This window comes from Petromyzon marinus, chromosome 42 (assembly GCF_048934315.1).
Source record: "Petromyzon marinus isolate PM22_M1 ecotype Great Lakes invasive population chromosome 42, UKy_Petmar_22M1.pri1.0, whole genome shotgun sequence".
Classification (NCBI taxonomy): domain Eukaryota; kingdom Metazoa; phylum Chordata; class Hyperoartia; order Petromyzontiformes; family Petromyzontidae; genus Petromyzon; species Petromyzon marinus.
This window is the reverse complement of record NC_133708.1, coordinates 12,870,408-12,891,714: the sequence shown is the minus strand read 5'-3', so window position 1 is coordinate 12,891,714 and position 21,307 is coordinate 12,870,408. Positions and strand designations below refer to the sequence as shown.

The following is a 21,307-nucleotide window of genomic DNA, read 5'->3' as shown; positions in this document are numbered from 1 at the left end:
ACGAAGGCCGACAAGGGGGGTGGGTGCCCACCACCGTGTGGCAATATTTCTGCGCACCGCATCGGGCACTCATTTGAGGCCGAGTCGACCTAGTGGAGTCCCGTGACCGGTGCAGATTTTCGCACGGTGGTGTTGGTGGCCGTGAGCGGGAATGGAACACGGGTCGCCGGTTTCGTAGTGCGGCGCGCTAACCGCTGCACACACACAGTGATTAATCCAAATGTCAAATCCATCAGCACCAGGGATTCACGCCTTTGTCGATTTTGTCCGCAGATTCTTACAGCACCACTGCCTGACACGCACTCTCTCTCTCTCTCTACCAGGTCCAGCCATCATTATCTTCCCAGCCACGTCGTGTACATTTATTGTACCAGTCTAAGAATACGCTATTAAATGCCAGGTCCTTAAAAAAAACTCACATACCATAGCCTATACCTATTACATCTACAGCATGGTAAGTATGTACATACTTAAACGAGTGTGCGTGCATCGTGTGCCATAATACGTTCACAGTGTGATGTTTGATTTCGCATCATCATCGCCATCATAATCAGCCATGTTCGATCCACTGTTGGATGAAGGTCTCCCACAAGCCACCGCCACCCTTTCACGACCCCTGCAATGTAAACACCTCGTTATGTTGGCCGATAACACCTCAATATAAATAGGACCGCAGAGCTCGGGCAATTGTTGGCTGCTGGCTCATCTCTCTCCACATGTAGAAACATGCGTTTAGAGTATTTGGCAGCAATACATTTCTACATGATAGTAAACCAATTTATTGAGCTATCATTTGTGACCAGGTCGCTTCTGAAAAAAAGAGATATGTAGCTTTAGTGGGCCTTACCTGGTGAATAAAAATTGTAAATCGTTTTTAGTCTCTCATGGTGTCAGCGCAAAGTGTTGTGAGTGAGTATTGTCAAGAACGGTTGCACACACGTGAGAGGGCTTGGCTAGGCCAGCCTAGGCTAGGCCACAGAACTCGCTCAGGTACAAATCGGCCAGCTGGTGTTGTGCATCCTGGCCAGGGATTGAACCCAGGTGACCAAGGATCACTGCGAATTCACGAACCGCGACGACGCAGCGGATGAAAATACATAACGCATTCGTTATGTATCTGTGACAAATGTCATCTTTGTAGCCCTTGCCAGAACACCATTATAACTTACGTCAGGCACCCAGCGACGATCGTGTGCGTGGTGTGTACGTCTGTTCAGTGTACTGTGTACTGTGTGCTATGTGTACGAGTCAAAGGGATTTACAGCTCAAATGAGCAGTGAGGCAGTGCTCAACTCTTGTTTAACAGGCCTGAACCAGCGGTGGAAATTCCACATACTTATGGCAGCGATGAATATTCCAGTTTTGTATGAAGTTGTAGTCCAAAATTAGATATGTCAAGTCTATGGGCTTCTAGGTCTCATGGGGAAATTAATCAGACCGTAATATTTAAGAAGATAATAATGGATGCATTGTCCCTTTTATAGTGAATCCTTTGCACTCTTAGAAATGATCAGGATGAGGTTTTTTGTGATGAGCCCTGGATGAGAGGCTTAATTTTAATGAGGTCACATAACCCGCCGGCGTTTTACGGAATCAAAAAGTGGAGCCCTTTTGAGATGTGATGTCAATTAAGACGATACCAATTTATAATTCCAAATCAAAAATGGTCCACTTAAACAAATCTTTGGCCGGCAGCCTAATTTATAATGCCATCAAGAACAGTGAGAAATTTATATACGTATATATTTTAAATCTCTCAGTTCCACTGGCTCTGAGAGCAATACTAAATTTATAAACAGGCCATGAAATTTCAGTAGTTTCAATTGAGTGTTTAATGGAGAGACGTGGATATTTGCCTCCACATTTGGCATCTAGGGTTCGAGCCCCAGCACTAGATGCCTCAAATCACTCTCATTTGTGATCAGGCCACTTCTGAAAATAAGTTAATAGCTCAGTGGGCTTCATCCGGCAAAATTGAAACATATAGTTTAGTTTTATTTGTATATATTTTTGAAATGATTTGTTGTCATGTCCTAACCCACCTCAACTGGACATCTGTAACAAAGAGTTTTAAAGATCATCGGATTCCTTCAGTATCAATAAATATTCTGATTCTGAACTGCAGCCACTGCCGACGGTCTTGTGCTGTAAGCGTGCTGGCAAGAGAGCTGCTTAAGTCAGCTGAGTCTGAACGTATAACAAAACAAAACTAAATAATATATGTTTTTATCCGGTAAAGGCCTCACTCAGCTACGTATATAGCTCTTTTGACACAAATGCTATCTCAACGAAGTCGCCAAATACTCAAAACGCCCGTTGATTCAAAATGTGGAGGGAAAATTCGGAGGAAATCCACGCGACTACGGGGAGAGAGACACCGCAAACTCCAAATATAGAGCAGGCGTCGGGGTCGGGATCGAATCCACGAGCCTGGACTCTCATCACTCCGCTTACTGCTGTGGATGAGTACGCCATGAGGGTAAACAACCAACTCACTACATCTTCCCCTCCTTCCCTCTCTCCCCGACACACGACAGCATTGCCCACACAGCACAGCAGCACGGTGCTAACGTCTGGCACCGCGAATGTAATGCGCACACACAACGCCGCACATGGGCTCGCTCACGTGCAAGCACAACGACAAAGGCCCCCCATGTAGCCTTAACAGACTGTTGGGGCAAGAGACGGCACACGATGGGGTGGTGTGGCCAGCAGCACGCCCGGCCGCCTTTGTCGCCCCCCCCCCCACCCAGTGCTGATGTTTACACAGCGCACCAGGTTACAATGTAAGGAGAGGCCCAGAACGTGTTCAAACATTAGCCGTCGATTTTTGTTCGTGAATTAAGTTCGGCTGACGGGGGGGTTTGCTTGCTGATGCCCGGCAACCAACCACCCATCATCCGCTGCATCGCGGGGCCGTGGGAGGTGGCGGCGGCGGCTTCATCCAGCAGTGGATCGATCATGGTTGAAGATGACAAATACAAAGATCCCCCGTATAGTCTTGACATACTGTCAGAGCAAGTGTTGTTAGCGAGTAGCACCTATGAAAGGCCGGCACGGTACACGAGGGTGTTGTGGGAGGCCAGCACTACGCCCGGCCGCCTTTATCTCCCCAGTGGCGATGTTTAAACACCGCACCAGGTACTCAGACCCAGGATCGGTCCAGATAATAGTCACTGGGTGATGGCCGTGAGCGGGAATCGAACCCGGGTGGCCGGGTTCGTAACGCAGCCGCGCTAACCGCTCCACCACCGCGCCCCGCAGTGGCGATGACACGTCCACACGCACACAGACACACACTCAGAGGCCCGGCACGTGTCTCCCAACCCATGTAGGGAACATCCGGCCCGGCACCTTGGCTCACGCGTTTTGTGTTGACAATCTTACTCGGCGTATCATTGGCCCAACGGGCAAGTCTGGGCCCACATCACTGGTTTGTTCATCATCATCATCGCGTCCTGTCTCTCCGACCCCACCAAACAGTCACCTGCGATGGAATTGAATGAGTCACTAAGAGGAAGCGAAAAAAACCCACTTGCGATGGCCGGGGGTCTAAGGAATGCGCCTCGCCGTCTCGTGTTACGGTGCCAGTGCGCTTAACGTCGAGGTCTGCTCGCCGCCGAGAGGGCATCAGGAGAGAGAGAGAGAGACTTCGTGTCGTTTTGCTGCTCCTCCTCCTCCGTTGAAGTTGCGGTAGACCGAGTGGTTTAGTTTATGGGAACATCGTCGTTTGGGGCTTGCATGACCACATTCGCACGACTGTCTGCGCCCTGGTGTCTTTAATAGTCGAGTCACAGTGCTGAGCCCAAACCGGTGAGATCTGCGTTCAAAATCCACGTGTCGCCTGCCCATGACTAAACTGGATTGTCAGTGAGTTTATGACCTCAGCTCACTCATCAATGACTGCATTAGAAAATTTGAAAGAAAAAAAACCCAACCCATTACATTAAATTAGGGGTTTCACAGCCAAAGGAGCCCCTGATTTATAACATGGCCATTGAGCCCCCAGAGATACCCGGCCACACAAAAAATGCACAAAGAAATACAAAGATCCCCCGTATAGCCTCAACAGACTGTTGGGCCAAGTGCTGTTAGCGAGCAGCATCTATGAAGGCCGGCACGGCACACGTGGGGATGGGTGGCCAGCACCACGCCCGACCGCCTTTGTCTCCCCAGTAACGATGTTTTTTACACACCGCACCAGGTACTCATTTGAGACTGAGTCGACCTACGGGAGGCCCAGGACCGGTTCAGATAATCGTCACCGGTGTTGGTGACCGTGAGCGGGAATCGAACTGGGGACGCGGTGCAGCGAGCTCACCGCTACACATACAGACACGAAGTCTCACACGCGCACACACGATTTACAAACTTCCACAAAAGTCAAAGTGCGCTGTTCATCTTCTTTGGGGGCCCTGAGCTGGAAACTCCACGATTTTCTGGTGGGGGGCTGATTCATATATATATAAAAACAAGCAGGAGGAATTACCTTGATGGATAGTAATGAAAACTGATTATGGATCCCACACCGGATTCAGAGCCACTGCTCTGTCTGCCTCTGTGACTCATCATTTTCATTGTTGTTGTTGGAGCCTCGTTATCCTGATCCAAGATTTTGCGTCGGTCTCACTGTTTTGGTGCATATGGATACACCAAATATCAGCTGGAATCCAAATGTGAATTACCATAAGCTACGTAACATAGACAAAATAGTAATTAATCTCGCCCATCCTCAACTTGTCTGCGTCTCGTGTGAATAATGTTTGTTGTTGAGCGTGTTCGTTTGGAGCTTTCCCACCCTGCAATGGCTCAGCTGTGGACGTCCTAACAGAGCCGCTTTCGAGCCTAGTCTCAAGCGGTGTTATTTTGGTACTGGCAAAGGAGGCCCCATGATGGGACAGTGGTTCTTAACTTTTCTTTTTACCGCAGCCTTGCACCCCTTTGGATCTCAATCGTACAATTTCGTTTTTTATGTTGTCAATGAATACACAGAGGGTTTGATGAAACAAAGTAGCTGCGCTTACGTGTCCGTGCTTAACTTGTGTTTCGATGATTTACCGTCGAAAAAAGTCTGGCCATGTCTCGCACCCCCAGGGGATGCGTGCACCCTCGATTAAGAGCCCACTGCGCTAGGAGGTTATAGACCGAGAGAGGGAGAGACGGGGGGGTGGGGGTGGTGGGTGGGATGCCCACAATCATCAGCGGTGTAGGGTGTGCCCCCGCAGACGATGCAAGGTTGCTCTGGGTGTGGTTCTTCATATTTAACACACCTGGGTGCAACGGGAAGAGCCGACAAGAGCTGCCGCGCGTGCCGTGCGGTAGACACCGGCAGAACGCTCCGCGGGGTTTTCTAATCAAACTTGCGGGGAGTATTCGCAAGGTGAGTGCAACGGTGTCTGGGGATGAAAGGCGGCGACGCTTGGGCGAACGCGTGGCTTGAATAGTGCATTGATTGCGCATCTCTTACCCGGCGCACGTTAACAGCAGCTAACGCATGGCCGTGCGGCGTGATGCGACACAAAGACGAAAGGACAGTGGCAATGAGCTGGCACTGCGGGTTGTTCTCGGCATCGCTCTAAGTGACGGTCTTCCTCGCCATTGTTATTAGCATCGTTATCATCAGCATCATGCGCGTGGTTTCATCAAAATCATCAGCATCATCATTATCATCATTGTCGTCCTCGTCTAAAGTAAATTATATAATGTGGGAATGGGCAGGCCGTGTCGTGAGAACAATAGTGTGTATGTTGAACTTCTTTCGCACCGTACATAGCCAACCGTGCTCATCGGAGGTGCGGGGCAGCGCAACAAACTGAGCGGACGGACGAAATGGGCTGAGAGCGGCAAACAAAACAACATCCGGATCATCACGAGATGTTCACGACGATTGTTCAGTGATCACCACGACTCCTCACGCGAACAGAGCCAGGAGAAAAGTCACTCGCGTTATCATCATCATTATTATCAACAGATCTTTGTCGTCAGTTTATATCACACCACCACCACCACCACCGATTATTCACACTAACTCTTTAATCACAACCCCACTACATCATTATTCTGCTCTCGCACCACTGTAATCACCATCATTGCACACAACATTCCCACTTCATGACATCAAAGACGAAGATTCCCCCCCCCCTTGTAGCCTTCACAGGCTTTTGGGGGCAAGGGCTGTTAGCGGGCACCTTTGAAGGCCGATAACAGCGCACGAGGGGGTGGGTGGACAACACCACGCGCGGCCGCCTTTGTCTCCCCAGTGCTGATATTTGCACACCGCACCGGGTACCTGTTCGAGCCTTCGGGGAAGCTCAGGACCGGTTCCGACAACCGTCGCTGATTGTTGGTGGGCCGTGAGCGGGAATCAATCCCGGGGCTTTTGCCGCGTTTGTAGCGCTAACCGCTGCACCACCGCTCCCCCACGTGACATTGCCGGTATCATCCACAACCGCGTGCCGATGCCTGCACCCACAATGCTTTTTTTGCCTCTACAGACTCCAAGCGACTTGAGGATGAACGCGACAGGGATGAACGCCCTGAAACTCTCTCTGCTGCTCGGCCTTCTGGGTGAGTGTCAATCTCGGATTTACTTGGCAGACAATGCATTGGACTTGGCTTCACGGGCACTGCGCGTCTGTACACGTGAGTCCGTATGTGTCAGCGCGCGTGTGTGTGCGTCTGTCTATGCATCTGTGTGTGTCAGAGTGAATCTGTGTCTGCAATACAGTGAGTGTGTGTGTCAGCGTGTGCGTGTCTGTACCTATGAGTCTGTATGTGTGTCAGTGTGTATGTACCAGTATGTGACACATACACACGTCCACGGTAGAGTAACGGTTAGCGCGCTGCGCTACGAACCCTGTCAACCGAGTTGGATTCCCGCTCACGGCCAACACCGGTGACGATTATCTGAACCGGTCCTGGAGCTCCCCTAGGTCGACTCAGCCTCTAACGAGTACCCGGTGCGGTGTTTAAACATCGCCACTGGGAAAACAAAGGCGGTCGGGCGTGGTGGTGGCCACCCACCCCCTCGTGTACCATTCCGGCCTTCATAGGTGCTCGCTAACAGCACTTGCCCCTACAGTCTGTTAAGGCTGTAGGGGCAAGTGCGTCAGTGTCTGTGTGTCAGCACGTGCGTGAGTGTATCCAGCCCAGGGCAGGGTGTGGACTGCGTGCCGAGTTTGGTTTATTTGAGAAGCGGTCGGAACTCCGACGTGTCCACGCATGCGTTGTAGAGGACACACAGACAAAGACAAAGACCCCCCGTATAGCCTTAACAGACTGTTGGGGCAAGTGCTGTTAGCGAGCACTCATTAAGGCCGGAACGGTACACGAGGGGGGTGGGTGGCCAGCACCACGCCCGACCGCCTTTGTCTCCCCAGTGGCGATGTTTACACACCTCACCAGGTACTCATTTGAGGCTGAGTCGACCTAGGGGAGGCCTAGGACAGGTTCAGATAATCGTCACCGCTGTTGGCCGTGAGCGGGAATCGAACCCGGGTCGCCAGGTTCGTAGCGCAGTGCGCTAACCGCTACACCACCGCTCCCCACACGCACACGCACCCACACACGCGCGCGGGTGAGCGTGTGTGTGCGTGCCCTTCACGGACTGCGGTTTTGTGTCTCTCACGCGTCTACGTTCTCTTGTTGCTCACCGTGAGGTGACATGCGAGGAGGACGTGGTGAGGTGTGGCGCTGTTGGCAAGAATGAGTCAGTAGGTCTGTGATTGGCAGACAAGCGGGGCCACTTGACTTGGCGATTGTTCAAATAGCATCTCAACCTCGGGGGCATTTCCCCACGAGCATCGCCTTCGGTGAACGACAACATAACGAGGCGAGGTTGTGCTCTCAAGTTTTGCGAATAACAATAAAAATTGTGACAATAACGGAACTGCCGCGGAGATGGAGCGTTTAAATCAGCTCGTGCGCGAACCATTGCGAGACCCCGTGGGACGGCGACGGCTTTGAGGAGGCACTCATCCAGCAGTGGATAGATCGTGGCCGAAGATGATGATGATAATCATGGGAGGCCGTTGAGAATGAAAGTCTTTGGCTGCCAAGGGGTTTCCTGGGCACAAAGGACGCGCGCAAGCGAGGCACTGGAGCGTCGCACAGGAAACAAAACAAAAACGGCGATTACAATACAGGGACATAAATTGCCGTCGAAATGAAGTGCGCATTTAAATTTAGATACGTTTCATGGCGAGGATCACTCAAAACCCATTGCTATTCGTATCGTCTGATCAGTGAATCTAACAAGCTCATCGAAGATCAGAAGGGGGGCCAGGACAAAGCCTCTCCGCAGGAGCGGCGCTCCTTCCCTTTGGCAGCTCTGAGCCACCAGTGGGATGTCCACATTCCTATGGCAGGGTCCAGTCCATCCATGGGAGGGGGCCACTATTGGTGTGGTCAGAAAACTCATCCAACAGTCAGAATACCTCAAACTTACATTTTGGTTTTGTGTCAATGCAGCCTATCATCACTACCATCATAATCATCATCACTACCATCATCATCATCATCACTACCATCATCATCACTATCATCATCATCACTACCATCATCATCCCTATAACCATCATCACTATCATCATCATCACCATCGTCATGGCCACCCTTGCTCCATGTCCGAGAACACAAACTCCGCTTGGGTGGCTCACGGGTCAGAGCTCTGAGCTGCCCCCTTTGAGAGCCTAGGTTCGAATCCAGGCAGCTTGCCTGTGACTAAACCTGCTTCCCTACTGCAGGGAATTGACGGTCCCAGCACAGCCACCGATGGCCGCACACACACAATCCCCCCAAACCCCCCACCGTCAAATCTAATTTTGAATAAAATCGTGGGGTCTTCAACGTCCACTGACGGCGCGTAGTAATCGTTGGGCTGATACGAGGGCGGCCGCTCGCCGCCTCGCACAGCGAGCCTCTGCCAAAGAACGGGCGGCAAACTCAACAGACTAAATAAACTCCACGATGTGTTTGTACCGGGCAAGGCCCACCGAGCTATATAGGTAGCTCTTTTATCAGAAGCGACATGGCTATCGCAAATGAGAGCTCATCGAAGTGGCGCACCCTGTGGATCTTTATAGAAGCCAAATAAATACTCTGAACGCACGTTGAGTGCGGAGGGAAAACCCGGAGAACCCGGAGACAAATCCACACGACCACGGCGAGAACGCGCAAACTCCAAACATACAGCGGGCATCAGGGTCGGGATCGAACCCGTGACCTCCCGCGCACCAGGAGTTAACATCTCATCACAGCGGCGCCACCGCCGGCCCTCGTCTGACGGGCCGAGCGACCGTTCCCTTCCGCAGGCTTCTCCGGGGCCCTGCCGAACCGCGCGCCTGAGGCACGGCAGAGGCCCCCGCCGCCGCTGTCGAGCTCGGAGTGCCGCTCGTGCGAGCCGTGCTTTCGCGCCTGGGAACGAGACGCGGAGGCGCTGGGGGTCCGCGTGGGGGAACTCCGCGACAGGGCCAAGGCGATGATCACGGCGGGCAGCATGGGCTCCGCGTGGAGCCACGAGCAGGCGTTCCTGGCGGCCGAGCGGGACCTGCAGAGGGCGCGGGAGTTGCTGGACGCGTGTCCCGCCACGGGAGAAGGCAGCGACGGGGCGGCCACGGAACGGATCGAGGGCGCGGCGAGGAGGAACCGGTGAGGATGGTGAGGTCGCCCGGGGGACGCTCTTCGGCGTCGTCGTCGTCGCTGTTGTCAGGGTTATCTTTGACGTCGTCGTCGTCGCTGTTGTCAGGGTTATCGTTGACGTCATCGTCGCTGTTGTCAGGGTTATCGTTGACGTCATCGTCCCTGTTGTCAGGGTTATCGTTGACGTCATCGTCGCTGTTGTCAGGGTTATCGTTGACGTCATCGTCGCTGTTGTCAGGGTTATCGTTGACGTCATCGTCCCTGTTGTCAGGGTTATCGTTGACGTCATCGTCGCTGTTGTCAGGGTTATCGTTGACGTCATCGTCGCTGTTGTCAGGGTTATCGTTGACGTCGTCGTCGCCATTGTCAGGGTTATCGTTGACGTCTCCGTCGCTGTTGTCAGGGTTATCATTGATGTCATCGTCGCGGATGTCAGGGTTATCATTGACGTCGTCGTCGCTGTTGTCAGGGTTATCGTTGACGTCGTCGTCGCTGTTGTCAGGGTTATCGTTGACGTCATCGTCGCTGTTGTCAGGGTTATCATTGACGTCATCGTCGCTGTTGTCAGGGTTATCGCTAACGTCGTCGTCGTCGTCGTGGATGTCAGGCGATCGTTATTGTCACGGCCAGCGTCAGTCTGATGTAGATGCAGCGCAACAATTTCACATTCAGGTGGTCAAGCCAGATGCTGGCACTTCGCCCGGGAGAGTCCCTCAATGTCCAGTTGGAGGATCCTAGTCCCAGGGCCTATCTGGCACGTGGTTGTTGTTTGGTCCTGAAGAGGGCCGTTGGCATGGCACGTGTTATTGTTGTTGTTCTTCTTGTTGTTATTGCTGTGGAGACCGGGAGATCGATGATCGGTGTTCGTCTGCCGCGTTGATGGCGTTCGTCGTGATTTCCCACCTTGCAGAGTGGGTTGCGTGGAGGCTGCTGACATCTTCTTCTCCGCCGTCATTGACACAATAAGAGCCTTAGATGAGAAGCGATTGTCATCATCATCCTTGCTCCATTTTTATAGAGACCACCTTAAGCAGTGTTGTCACATTAGCGACAATTGGGCATCGTCATGATCTTAAATGACATTTGATCATAATAATAATCATTATCATCATCATTATCATCACTGTCATCATTGTAATAATCTAAATGCGATTGCTTGAATCATTATCATCATCATTAGACACCAATACCGTTAAATCGTGACAATCAGTTTTAGTCATCGTCGTCCAGCCGAGTTGAGCAGGCCAAGTGGCTCAGCGGTAGATCCGAGCGGCTCGCAAATCAGAAGGTTGCGAGTTCAAATCCCCGGTTGGGAGCAGCGGATTCCTGAGTGCATCTATGCAGGGCTTTGAGCGTCTTGACAGCGAGACGGCGGCAATTAAGATGCGCGGCATGTTTGTGCCTGCGATGCCCCAGCGCTGGCACATTACGGCCCGTTACACAGCGAGGCATGTTCAGCAGTCATCGACTGCTGCCCCCCACCCCGCCCGTGTCATCCAGCAAACTTGCACCGTTGCATTAGCAACGTTGGACATGTACAGGCCAGTAGCTACGGGAAGCCTCGGGGCATGGTCCCCCCCCCCACTCACCCTCTGCTGTAAACGCAATGTCCCACGATGAAAATACAAATGTGTAACGGAGACAACATTTTCTCGTTATATTTTTTATTCCTTTGCAAAGTGTGGGGTGGTTGGTGGGGGGGGGGCTTGTGATGTCTTGGGGTGATGGTTACAGCTCAATCCGGAGGTCGCCGGTTCGATTCGACCCTCCTGGCTCGCCACTTGAAACGATGGCATGGGTCTTCCTTGAATCACCCCCATGGCCTCCGTCCTGCTGGCCGTGTTCATGGCTGTGCCGCAGCGAGTCGATTGGCAGGCCGTACTGCGGTGGAGTAATGCGTGGGTAACCCCCGCCCCCACCTCTTCCAAGACGTCTGGCTAGGTTGGAAGAGTAGGCCTTTATACTCTCTAGACGTGGGGGGCTCTCTCCAAAGCTTCCCCTTTTTGAGGCTCGTCTGCCAACAGTGGCCCCAGCAAGCAATTGCAGTGGCTGCACCTTTTACCTGTGTGCAGATTTACTCCCACGAATCCGTCAGCATTGTGACGTCACGTTTTTGTTTTGTTCTCCTGGGGAAAATAAATATTAGTCAGGGGTCGGGGGGGCGGGGGTGGTGCAGCGGCGAGGGGGGGGGGGGGTTGTCGGGCGTGGGGGGGCAGCAAAAGTGGCGTACACCGGTCTTGGCCGCACGGCTGAGTGTTCGTCCGTCCGTGCGCGCGTCCGTGTGTTGGTCCGTGCGTCTGTCCCTGCATTTGTCCGTGCGACCGTGCGTGCGTTTGTCCGTGCGTGCGACCCCCCGGGCCGCAGGGAGCTGGCCAGCCGTCTGGGCTCGCGGCAGCGCGCAGCCGACGGGGCGATGTCGGCCTTGAGCTCGCGACGCGACGGCACCGAGGGGGCCCTGGACCGGCTGGAGCTGAGCGCGCTGCGCGTCAACGGCACGGCCACCAAAGTCCAACGCTTCCTCAGCGCCCTCGTCAACTCGGACTTTCAAGGTCGGCGGTCGTGGTCGCCGTTAAGAGAAACTCGCCACGTCCTACGTTGACCCGTCTGCGCGGACCATTCAGCGGCGATCTGATCGAATCGCCTCCTCCCAATGCACCCCTGGAATATCTCAGAAGCAAAGCAGGCATGAGGCTGTTTGTCAATTGGCTGAGATACTGGATGGGAATACCAGGTGTTGTAGGTTTGCGCTGCAAAGTAGCCCAGAGATGGCAGTAGACCAAAGAGTTTCTTGATTCTATCTATGCAGACCTTTGAGTGTTACCCTCAATAAATGAGTGCGTTTTATGTGGATACTCCCACATACTGCTCATTAATGGAATTGGCCAAACATCTCAATGCAGGACCCTCCTGAAAAATGTACTCTCGAAACTCAGTGATGATTTGCTGGTTAAATAGAGGATGTATTATTTACACGTGTGGTCTTGCATCAGGTGCTCCGAATTATTTGGACACGCGAACCACTCCAAAAGATCAGCTGATCAGTCATGATGCAGATCAACGTCAAGAGGTCATCACGGTGAAAGCCATCGATCTCCCCACACCTTGCCTTCACTTCGCTTCCTTCCACAAGCTTTCTCTCAGCTTTTGCATGGTGGACTCACACGGCAGGGTTTCCTTTCCTTTTCCACTGTCAACCAAACCAGGACATGGTTTCTTAGTCGTCCTAAACCAGGGGTTGGTAGGTAACCTGCGGAACTTTAAGGAGTGCTTCGTGACGTTATTTATTAAGGACCACCGTCTTGTATTCACCCACAGTGCATTGCGGCTCTTGAAAAATAGCGTTTTCTTTTTACCGAATTCGAATAAAATGTTTCCTCTTGTTATTTTGGTTGCCAGCCCCTGGCCTTGGCCTATTTTCCTGATTGACAAAAGTCACTTCTTTAGGACTGCTTTTTGTGTTTAGTTCGTTGTCCTTCCCCCGTACCTCCGTTTGAATCGTTAAGTTTAACTGCAGTCTGTGCCCCACGTCTACCCGTTTCTGTTTTAACCAGGGGCGTACGAGAACATCCGCTCGGCCTTCCGGGACTCCCAAGTGGCCGCGAGCCGGGCCAACGACGCCGTGCAGCTTCCCGGGGGGGCCCTGGAGGAGTCGAGGGCGGCCCGGCGGCGAGCCGAGACCCTCGCTCGCCTGGAGGGGGGCGACTTCGCGAGGAGGGTGGCGGCACTCGGGGCGGCCGTGGGCGAGGTCGAAGGCGTCGCTGCCAACAACGGCCTCAACGCTCGCCTCAACGAGAAGGTCCGCCTGGGGGAGGGGGGTGCATTGGGCCACATTGCATTGTGGGCCACATTGCATCACATTGGGCCACATTGCTTTGCACTCTGCGGCATTGTATTTGCGAGTGCCACATTGCATTGCATTGCATGGTGCCGCATTGCATTACATTGCGCGGCATTGCAACGCGTCATGCTGCGCCACGTTGCATCGCGCCGCAATCCATTCCATTTTCCTGCTCGGCGCTGCGCCACATTGCACCGCATTGCACCGCGTGGCACCGCATTGCATTGCGCCACGTGGCACGTTGTCGCACCGCATTGCATTGCGCCACGTCGCACGTTGTCGCACCGCATTGCATTGCGCCGCATCATTGCGGCGTCCCCACCGCGGCGCAGGTGTGCGGCTCTCGGGGCGACGCGCCGTGCGACGGCGCTCCTCCGTGCGGCGGAGGCGGTTGCCGCGACGCCGCCACGGGGCTGCTGAGGTGCGGCGCCGGGCCCGGATGCCAGGGCACCGCCGCAGAGGCCATGCGGGCCCTGGACGGAGCGAGGAGGGCCGGAGAGCAAACGGAAGACGCGGCGCGCAGACTCGACGTCGTCTCCCGCACGGTACTCTACCGCCACCCCCCCCCCTCCACGCTCTCTTGCCGCAGTCGGCGCCGGCGTCACCATTCGGGTCGCCGATTCGAGGACTCGCGGAGGCGATGGCGGCGTCTGCACCAGCGGTTTCGGCCCATCGCGATCGTCCCATCCGCTGATTTGTTAACATCTCGTAGCGGTGTCGAGATATTGACTACCTCGCCCGGTATACAGGAGGTAGTGGGTCCGATCCTGATGCTGGCGCCTGTCTGTTTGGAGTTTGTGTGTGTCTCCCCCCGTGATCGCATGGATTTTTCTCCAGGTCTTCAGGTTTTTCCCTCCACATTTGGATTCATGCGTGTAGAGCATTTGGCTGCTATGAATTTCCACATGATAATAAGCCACTTCGTTGAGCTTTCATTTGTGATAGTCAGGTCACTTATGAAAACGAGCTATACAGCTCAGTGGGCCTTACCTGGTAAAAGAAAGAAATAGTTTAAAAAATGTGTGTTTGTAATCCAGCCAGGTGGCCGGTTGGTCGAGCGATTGGCTCGCGATCACGAGAGTTACGAGTTCATCTCCTGGTTTGGGGGGTTTACTTAGCTCATGAGCCCTCTCCCATTTAGGGTTGCTGAAATAAATACCGTTTTGTGGAGGTTCGATGGATAGACTCGCGCCTGCCATAGGAATGTGACATTTCGACCGGTGGCTCAGGGTTGTAAAGAGCAGATGAGTGGCCGCTTCAATGCTCATTTGAGTTTGAAATTCACTTTGACTTTTTGTTGCTGTTTCTCTGCATGGGATCTCATTCGCACTTGAATCCGTAAAAGTTCAACATGACAAACCTTCGTTTTTCACGTCGACTTCTTTGCATCACAGTGTGTCCACCCGCCCACGGTTAATAACCAGTGAATTACTTAAATTTGAGTGTGTGTGTGTGCACATTTGTGCAAGAGTGTGCGTGCGCGTGCGCGTGCGAGTGCGTATGCACGCGCATTGTGCGTGCGTGTGAGTACGTGTCACGTTATGTCCACACAATCGGTGAGCAAGCCGTACGGATATTTCATTCATGAGCTATATTCGAGCCGAGAGTATAATGTGATTTTTCTTTGGGTCTCCTTTTCAAAGGGCTGACAGTCGGTCTCAGTAGGAGGTAGCCCATTCGTAAATTAAAGATTTGTATTTGTTATTAATTCATTACGTCTTGCGCAACATGCGGAGAAAATCTCGTCAGCCCTCTGCAACACTCAGCTCCATTGGTGGCCCTCAGCAACTCGTGGAAATTCCATGTTTCATGGGCAGGGGCCAGGGTCCCAACACAGAGCTAGACACACAGTGAGACCGACGCAAGTCAGAGAGACAAAGACAGAGACGCACAGAGACACAGACAGCGGACAACAAAGACGAAGACCACGGTTTAGCCTTGAACAGACTGTTGAGGCTATTGGTGAGCACCTATGGAGACTGCCACTGCACGCCGTAGGTTGGGTGTCGAGCACAATGCCCTGGCTGCTTTTGACTCTCGAGTGGCGATGTCTACACACCTCAACAGGTACTCATTTGAGGCTTAGTCGACCTAGCGGAGGCCCAGGACCGGTTCAGATAATCGTCACTGTTGTGGGTGGCCGTGAGCGGGAATCGAACTCGGGTCGCCGGGTTCGTAGCGCAGCGTGCTAAGAGAGACGTGAATACTGACAGACACAAAGACAACCAGCCACATGGAGTAATTACCAAAAAGAGACCCGCCGAAAGACCAAGACAGACGGGCAAACACACGAGTGAGGCACAGACAATTACAGACACAGACACAAATCACGAAGAGAGGCAGACACACAGAGACACGCAGTGAGACACCCAGAGTGAGACACGCGGAGTGAGACGGAGGCTTCTTGGAGTCCCTATAAAAGTATGGGGTGGGGATCGGGCGGTTGCTGGCTGTACTGGGGGAATGTCAATAATCGTGAATTGGCCGATAACACCATCACTATACATAGAGGACCACGGGACTTGGGTAATTATTGGCACCGACTCATCGCGTGGCCGCCCTCCCGCTCGTCCGTGGCTCCTCACTTCTCTCTCTCGAGAGCGAGCGGACAGCGTGCGGCGTCGAGTTGCAATCGTGGCACAACGGTGGCGAGTTGTTGTTGTTGTACATTTGGAGTCTGCATGTGTCTCTCTGTACGGTTGCGTGGATTTTTCTCTGGGTCCTCCGGTTTCCCCCCCCCCTCCACATTTAAAAATTCAACGTGCTTTTAGAGTCCATAATAAAGGTTTTTGGGTTAGATCGCGTTTATTTATAAATGTGTCGTAACCCTCCACCACCCGACACGGCCAATCAGCAAAAAAAGTGTCACGTTGACAAAAGACAAATAATTCACTACTTTAGCCCACCGGTGTGTTGAAGAGTGAATCCACATTTACAGTTTGAGTACGACGTTTCGCTGGTAAATACATCCAGCATCATCGGGCGAATTGCCCGTCGTACTCAAACTGTAAATGTGGATTCACTCTTCAACACACCGGTGGGCTAAAGTAGTGAATTATTTGTCTTTTGTCAACGTGACACTTTTTTTGCTGATTGGCCGTGTCGGGTGGTGGAGGGTTACGACACATTTATAAATAAACGCGATCTAACCCAAAAACCTTTATTATGAATAATATTGGTCGCGAAAGCCTACGTGTTAAAGTGCTTTTAGAGTATTTGTCTGCTGTACATTTCCACTTCGCTGAGCTATCATTTGCGATAGCCAGGTCGCTTCTGAAAAAGATCCGAATAGCTCAGTTGGGGCCTTACAGCTGGTAGAACACGAGATAGGTTTTTAGTTTATTAGCTTGAGCACTCGCGATGAAGCGGGTAGAGTGACGGCACTGGGCACTGCGTCGCAGTGCGGACGAGCTCCGTGCACATCGCGCTGTACCGCCGCGCACCAACGCTGCTATTTTTTTTTTTAAATCAAAGCCTCGATTGTGAAAGGGAAAAAAAAAACCCCATCGTCATTATTTTGCAACCCGGTCAAACGTAGCTTGGCCCCCTTCCAAATCAAGGCAACAGCTTGAAACTAAGTTGGCATTTGAAACCATGAATCTCTCTTTGGTTCCGTGACATTTTTTAACCTCGTGACATTCACATTAAGGATGGCTTTTTTAAACATTAAGTTGTCATAGACAGCCCAGAAAAGTTCAATCAATTGTGGTGGCCTTATGACGTAAATGTGGCCCAGAGCCACTGCAGTTAGAGTAGTAGTTTACAGCCCTCTGTAGATCCGCTGCTGGATGAAGGCCTCCCTATGCTGTGAGGTTTGACCATACTTCAACCATGCTGGCCAATGTTTGGTCGGTGAAGGAGGGGCGGATGGGATGGAAGAGGATGTGCCCAGGATTGGCTCAAATATCACTCGCCACGGATGTTAGCCATGACTGCAAACTGAACTCAAGCGTCTGGGCCCCACGGCCCAGTGGACTCACCGCCGTGCCACCACTCCACTCTGCGGTTAGCATCACATTCACGGCGACTCGCTGCTCAGATGACCACGGAGGTGGTGCTTATCTCAGCTGGTGTCATTTGGTGGAAATTCGACATTGCTATGGCAGGGGGCGAGTTTATCCATAGCACAATCACAGTTGACTTCACCACCAAAGTGGCACTCTATCAACGCTAAGTTAAAGAGTGGGAGAGGAAATATCCATTGATTATCATGTTATCACCATCATTAGCATCATGAGACGCTGTCGCATTTAGATGCTCTATCCTACTTGCAGCGCCGAGCCAGTGGTGTAAACTCGACACTCCTACGACGGGGGCGAGTTCATCCATAGGACAACCGCTTTTGAGTTCTATCACCAAGTCGTGCTCACTTTATCGACCCCCCTGAGAGATGATGATGGGGTGTGTGTGTGTGGGGGGGGTGCTGGCTGGCTGAGTGAATCCGCTCGCTCTACCGCTGGTGCGGTTTTCCTCACCTCCATCATCAGAGAGGAGGATGATGGCACTTTGGGCCTCTCCCCCCCCCTCCCCACGTGTACCAAAATATTGGCAGGCGCCAGCTGTGGCTCGTCATGTCCCCTACAGTGCCGGATTATCCCAGTAGCACAAGTAGCTGCATGTGTAGTAGCTGCATATGTAGTAGCTGCATGTGTAGTAGCTGCATATGTAGTAGCTGCATGTGTAGTAGTTGCGTATGTAGTAGCTGCGTATGTAGTAGCTGCATATGTAGTAGCTGCATATGTAGTAGCGCATATGTAGTAGCTGCATATGTAGTAGTTGCATATGTAGTAGCTGCATATGGAGTAGCTGCATATGTAGTATCTGCATATGTAGTATCTGCATATGTAGTACCTGCATATGTAGTAGCTGCATATGTAGTAGCTGCATATGTAGTAGCTGCATATGTAGTTGCATATGTAGTAGTTGCATATGTAGTAGTTGCATATGTAGTAGTTGCATATGTAGTAGCTGCATATGTAGTAGCTGCATATGTAGTAGCTACGGGCTCCGCATTTTCAAGGGCCCCGCGCTAAATGCTTTCAAGCTATCAATTCCGGTTCAGTGATTCTGCACTTGCTCTATTACTATAGTACTATACTGCCTTCAACTTTTATGAACGACTGGGTGTTAAAGGTTAGCGATTTGTGTTTATTTAGTTATTTAGGGTCCCTTTATAACATCATCATACGCTACAGGCCCCGCAATTGCTTAATCCGGCACCGGTCCCTTATGACCATCGCCCCCTCTGCCGATTCTCTTAGCTCAGGGGGGTGTCGACGCCGCCGGCGTTGCATTGCCTCCCGACAGTGGGGGGACTCACGCGTGACTCGTGGTCGTGGGCCCCCCACACCCTCACACACACCCCCCCCCCCTTCGGACAGGCGGAGGAGGTGAAAAGGGGGGCCGACGACGCGAAGGAGACGGCGCGGGAACTCTCGGACCGCGCAGGCCGCGCCGGCAACGACACCCGGCTCGCCATCGCCGACGTGCGAGCGCTGCTCAACAACCTCCGTCACTTCCTCTCGGGTAAGCGATTCGGCTTCGACTACGCGGGCGGGCCTTATCGTTGTTGTCATGTACTTCTGCGCTACTCTATGCGTCCCCCCAATTCGCCACTGTTCCGATCAGTGAAGTTGGTGGAGTGCTCTCAGGTAGCCTCAGGAATCCCATGGGCTACGAAGCTCTCTTTCAAAGATGTGCAACACGGCGAGGGAAGGTCTTCATCCAGCGGTGGATCGACGAAGGGACGTACATTTTTCCATATCATTTGAAATGTTCAGAAAGGCACGACTGTATATTGCATCACGAGTACACAGGGAGTCCACGCCTTACATCGGTTCCATCAACGCTGTTTCGTTAAGGCGCCACGGTGGCTAGGAGATGTTAACTACCTCGCCTGGTGTACAGGAGGTCGTCAGTTCGATGCCGACGCTCACGACAGGTGTTTATTCAAAATTTCCATGTTCTCCCTGTGGTCGCGTGGATTTTTCTCCGGTTACTCCGGTTTTTCCCTCCGCATTTAGAATCATGCGTTTAGAGTATTTGGCTGCGATGAATGTCCACGTGATCAGCCACTTGGTTGAGCTATCATTTGTGGCCAGGTCGCTGCTGAAAAAGAGCCGTATGTAGCTCAGTAGGCCTTACCTGGTAAAATACAAAATAGTCCGAATAGTTTTGTTATAGCGTCGCCAATACAACAGAGTACATTCACTTATAGCGTTCGCTTCACTTTTACATCGTATATAAAACCATGTACAGTGGTCTTGTTTAACAAAACAAAAAAAGGGCTGTGAGACGGCAGCGGTGACACAACCCTCCAATGTTCAACTTCTATACAGGAGGAGCCATATTATTTGGGTGCTTCGGTAAAGTCACGGAGATAGGTTTCAAAGGAAATAACAAAAAAATAATTTTAAAAACTACGACGTTTCGATCGCAACGCAAGCGATCGTCATCAGGAGGAAGGACAAAGAGGGGGAAAGCTGCTGAGGCAGACTGTTTTATGTAGCCAAAGGGCCATAAACGAAGTGGGCGGGGCTAGTGATGTTAATGTGATAAATTAGCATGCTAATGATGGATTGAAAGGCAATCATAACGAGGGCGTGGAGGTGGCTATGTTAATGTGAGAGATGAGCATGTTAACGTGAGAGATGACCATGTTAACGTGAGAGATGAGCATGTTAATGTGAGAGATGACCATGTTAATGTGAGAGATGACCATGTTAATGTGAGAGATGAGCATGTTAATGTGAGAGATGAGCATGTTAACGTGAGAGATGACCATGTTAATGTGAGAGATGACCATGTTAATGTGAGAGATGAGCATGTTAATGTGAGAGATGAGCATGTTAATGTGAGAGATGAGCATGTTAATGTGAGAGATGACCATGTTAATGTGAGAGATGAGCATGTTAATGTGAGAGATGACCATGTTAATGGGAGATCTCAGAGCAGCAACGTGGAGCTCAGCGAGCGAGATGGCTGTGTTAGTGTGGCAATTTTCACCTGTTAATGTAGAATCAGAGCCGAAAATAACGACATATTTTATTATCGTTATGCTCGTTTCAGAATCGGTGTAATATTTATGCTGGAGGAATCCGATGAGCTACGAAGTTCTTTTTCACAGACATCTGGTCGTCACAGACGTCACGGGGATGTTTAACGTCCCGTGTGATGAAGATGACGACGCGTAGTGCTTTTGCTCGATACTCCCGCAGTATTAAACGGGGCTGCCGCCAGGCCGCACTGCAACGCCCTGCAGCGGTGGCGGTGAGATGCGTGCGCGCAGTGTGCAATTTGAGCAAGGGGAAAGCAAATGGTAAACCTTTAACGCGGTGGATGCGTCCATGGAAAGTGCCGTGTCAAGCGAAAAAACGCGTTGAGCGAAAACAATTTCCCCATAAATAATGTAGCGGTAAAGTGTGGCGAGTTGTGATGCGGCACGCACACACGCGCGGTGAGATGGCGGGGCAAGGGACTGCATTACTGTATTATTCCACGGACTACATCACACCGCTCGGCCATGCAGCTCAGGGAAGTAGATCATAGTCGTCCGATCAGAAACTGTGTTATAACGGTGCGCGTTCCGCGTTGTGCAAAGTGTTACCTGATGGAAGAACCACGTTCGAGCGAAAACGCGTTACAGTGTGAACAACACGAGTTAGGCGAGGACTTAGCGTAAATGCATAACCCTTAAATTTTGATTTAAAGCTTTCGTGACTGCAGTAATTCATATTCTTAGTTTTTTCGGTAAAGTCACGTTGAAGAGAAACAACAGAATAACAAAATATATATAAAACAATAAAAAATTCTCACGACGTTTCGACCATA

General features: G+C 51.8%; 1 protein-coding gene across 1 annotated transcript in view; it reads left to right on the top strand.

Annotated features, from left to right (window-relative positions):
* Positions 1 to 5,205: 5,205 nt before the first annotated feature.
* LOC116951203 (laminin subunit beta-2-like) overlaps positions 5,206 to 21,307 on the top strand; it is a 31,813-nt gene continuing 15,711 nt past the window's right edge. The window contains exons 1-7 of the mRNA XM_032969686.2: positions 5,206 to 5,380; positions 6,495 to 6,567; positions 9,312 to 9,648; positions 12,004 to 12,188; positions 13,191 to 13,435; positions 13,810 to 14,022; positions 18,859 to 19,003. Of these exons, the coding sequence (XP_032825577.2) occupies positions 6,513 to 6,567; positions 9,312 to 9,648; positions 12,004 to 12,188; positions 13,191 to 13,435; positions 13,810 to 14,022; positions 18,859 to 19,003 (1,180 nt within the window). The 5' untranslated portion in view covers positions 5,206 to 5,380; positions 6,495 to 6,512. The remainder of the gene's footprint in view (positions 5,381 to 6,494; positions 6,568 to 9,311; positions 9,649 to 12,003; positions 12,189 to 13,190; positions 13,436 to 13,809; positions 14,023 to 18,858; positions 19,004 to 21,307) is intronic.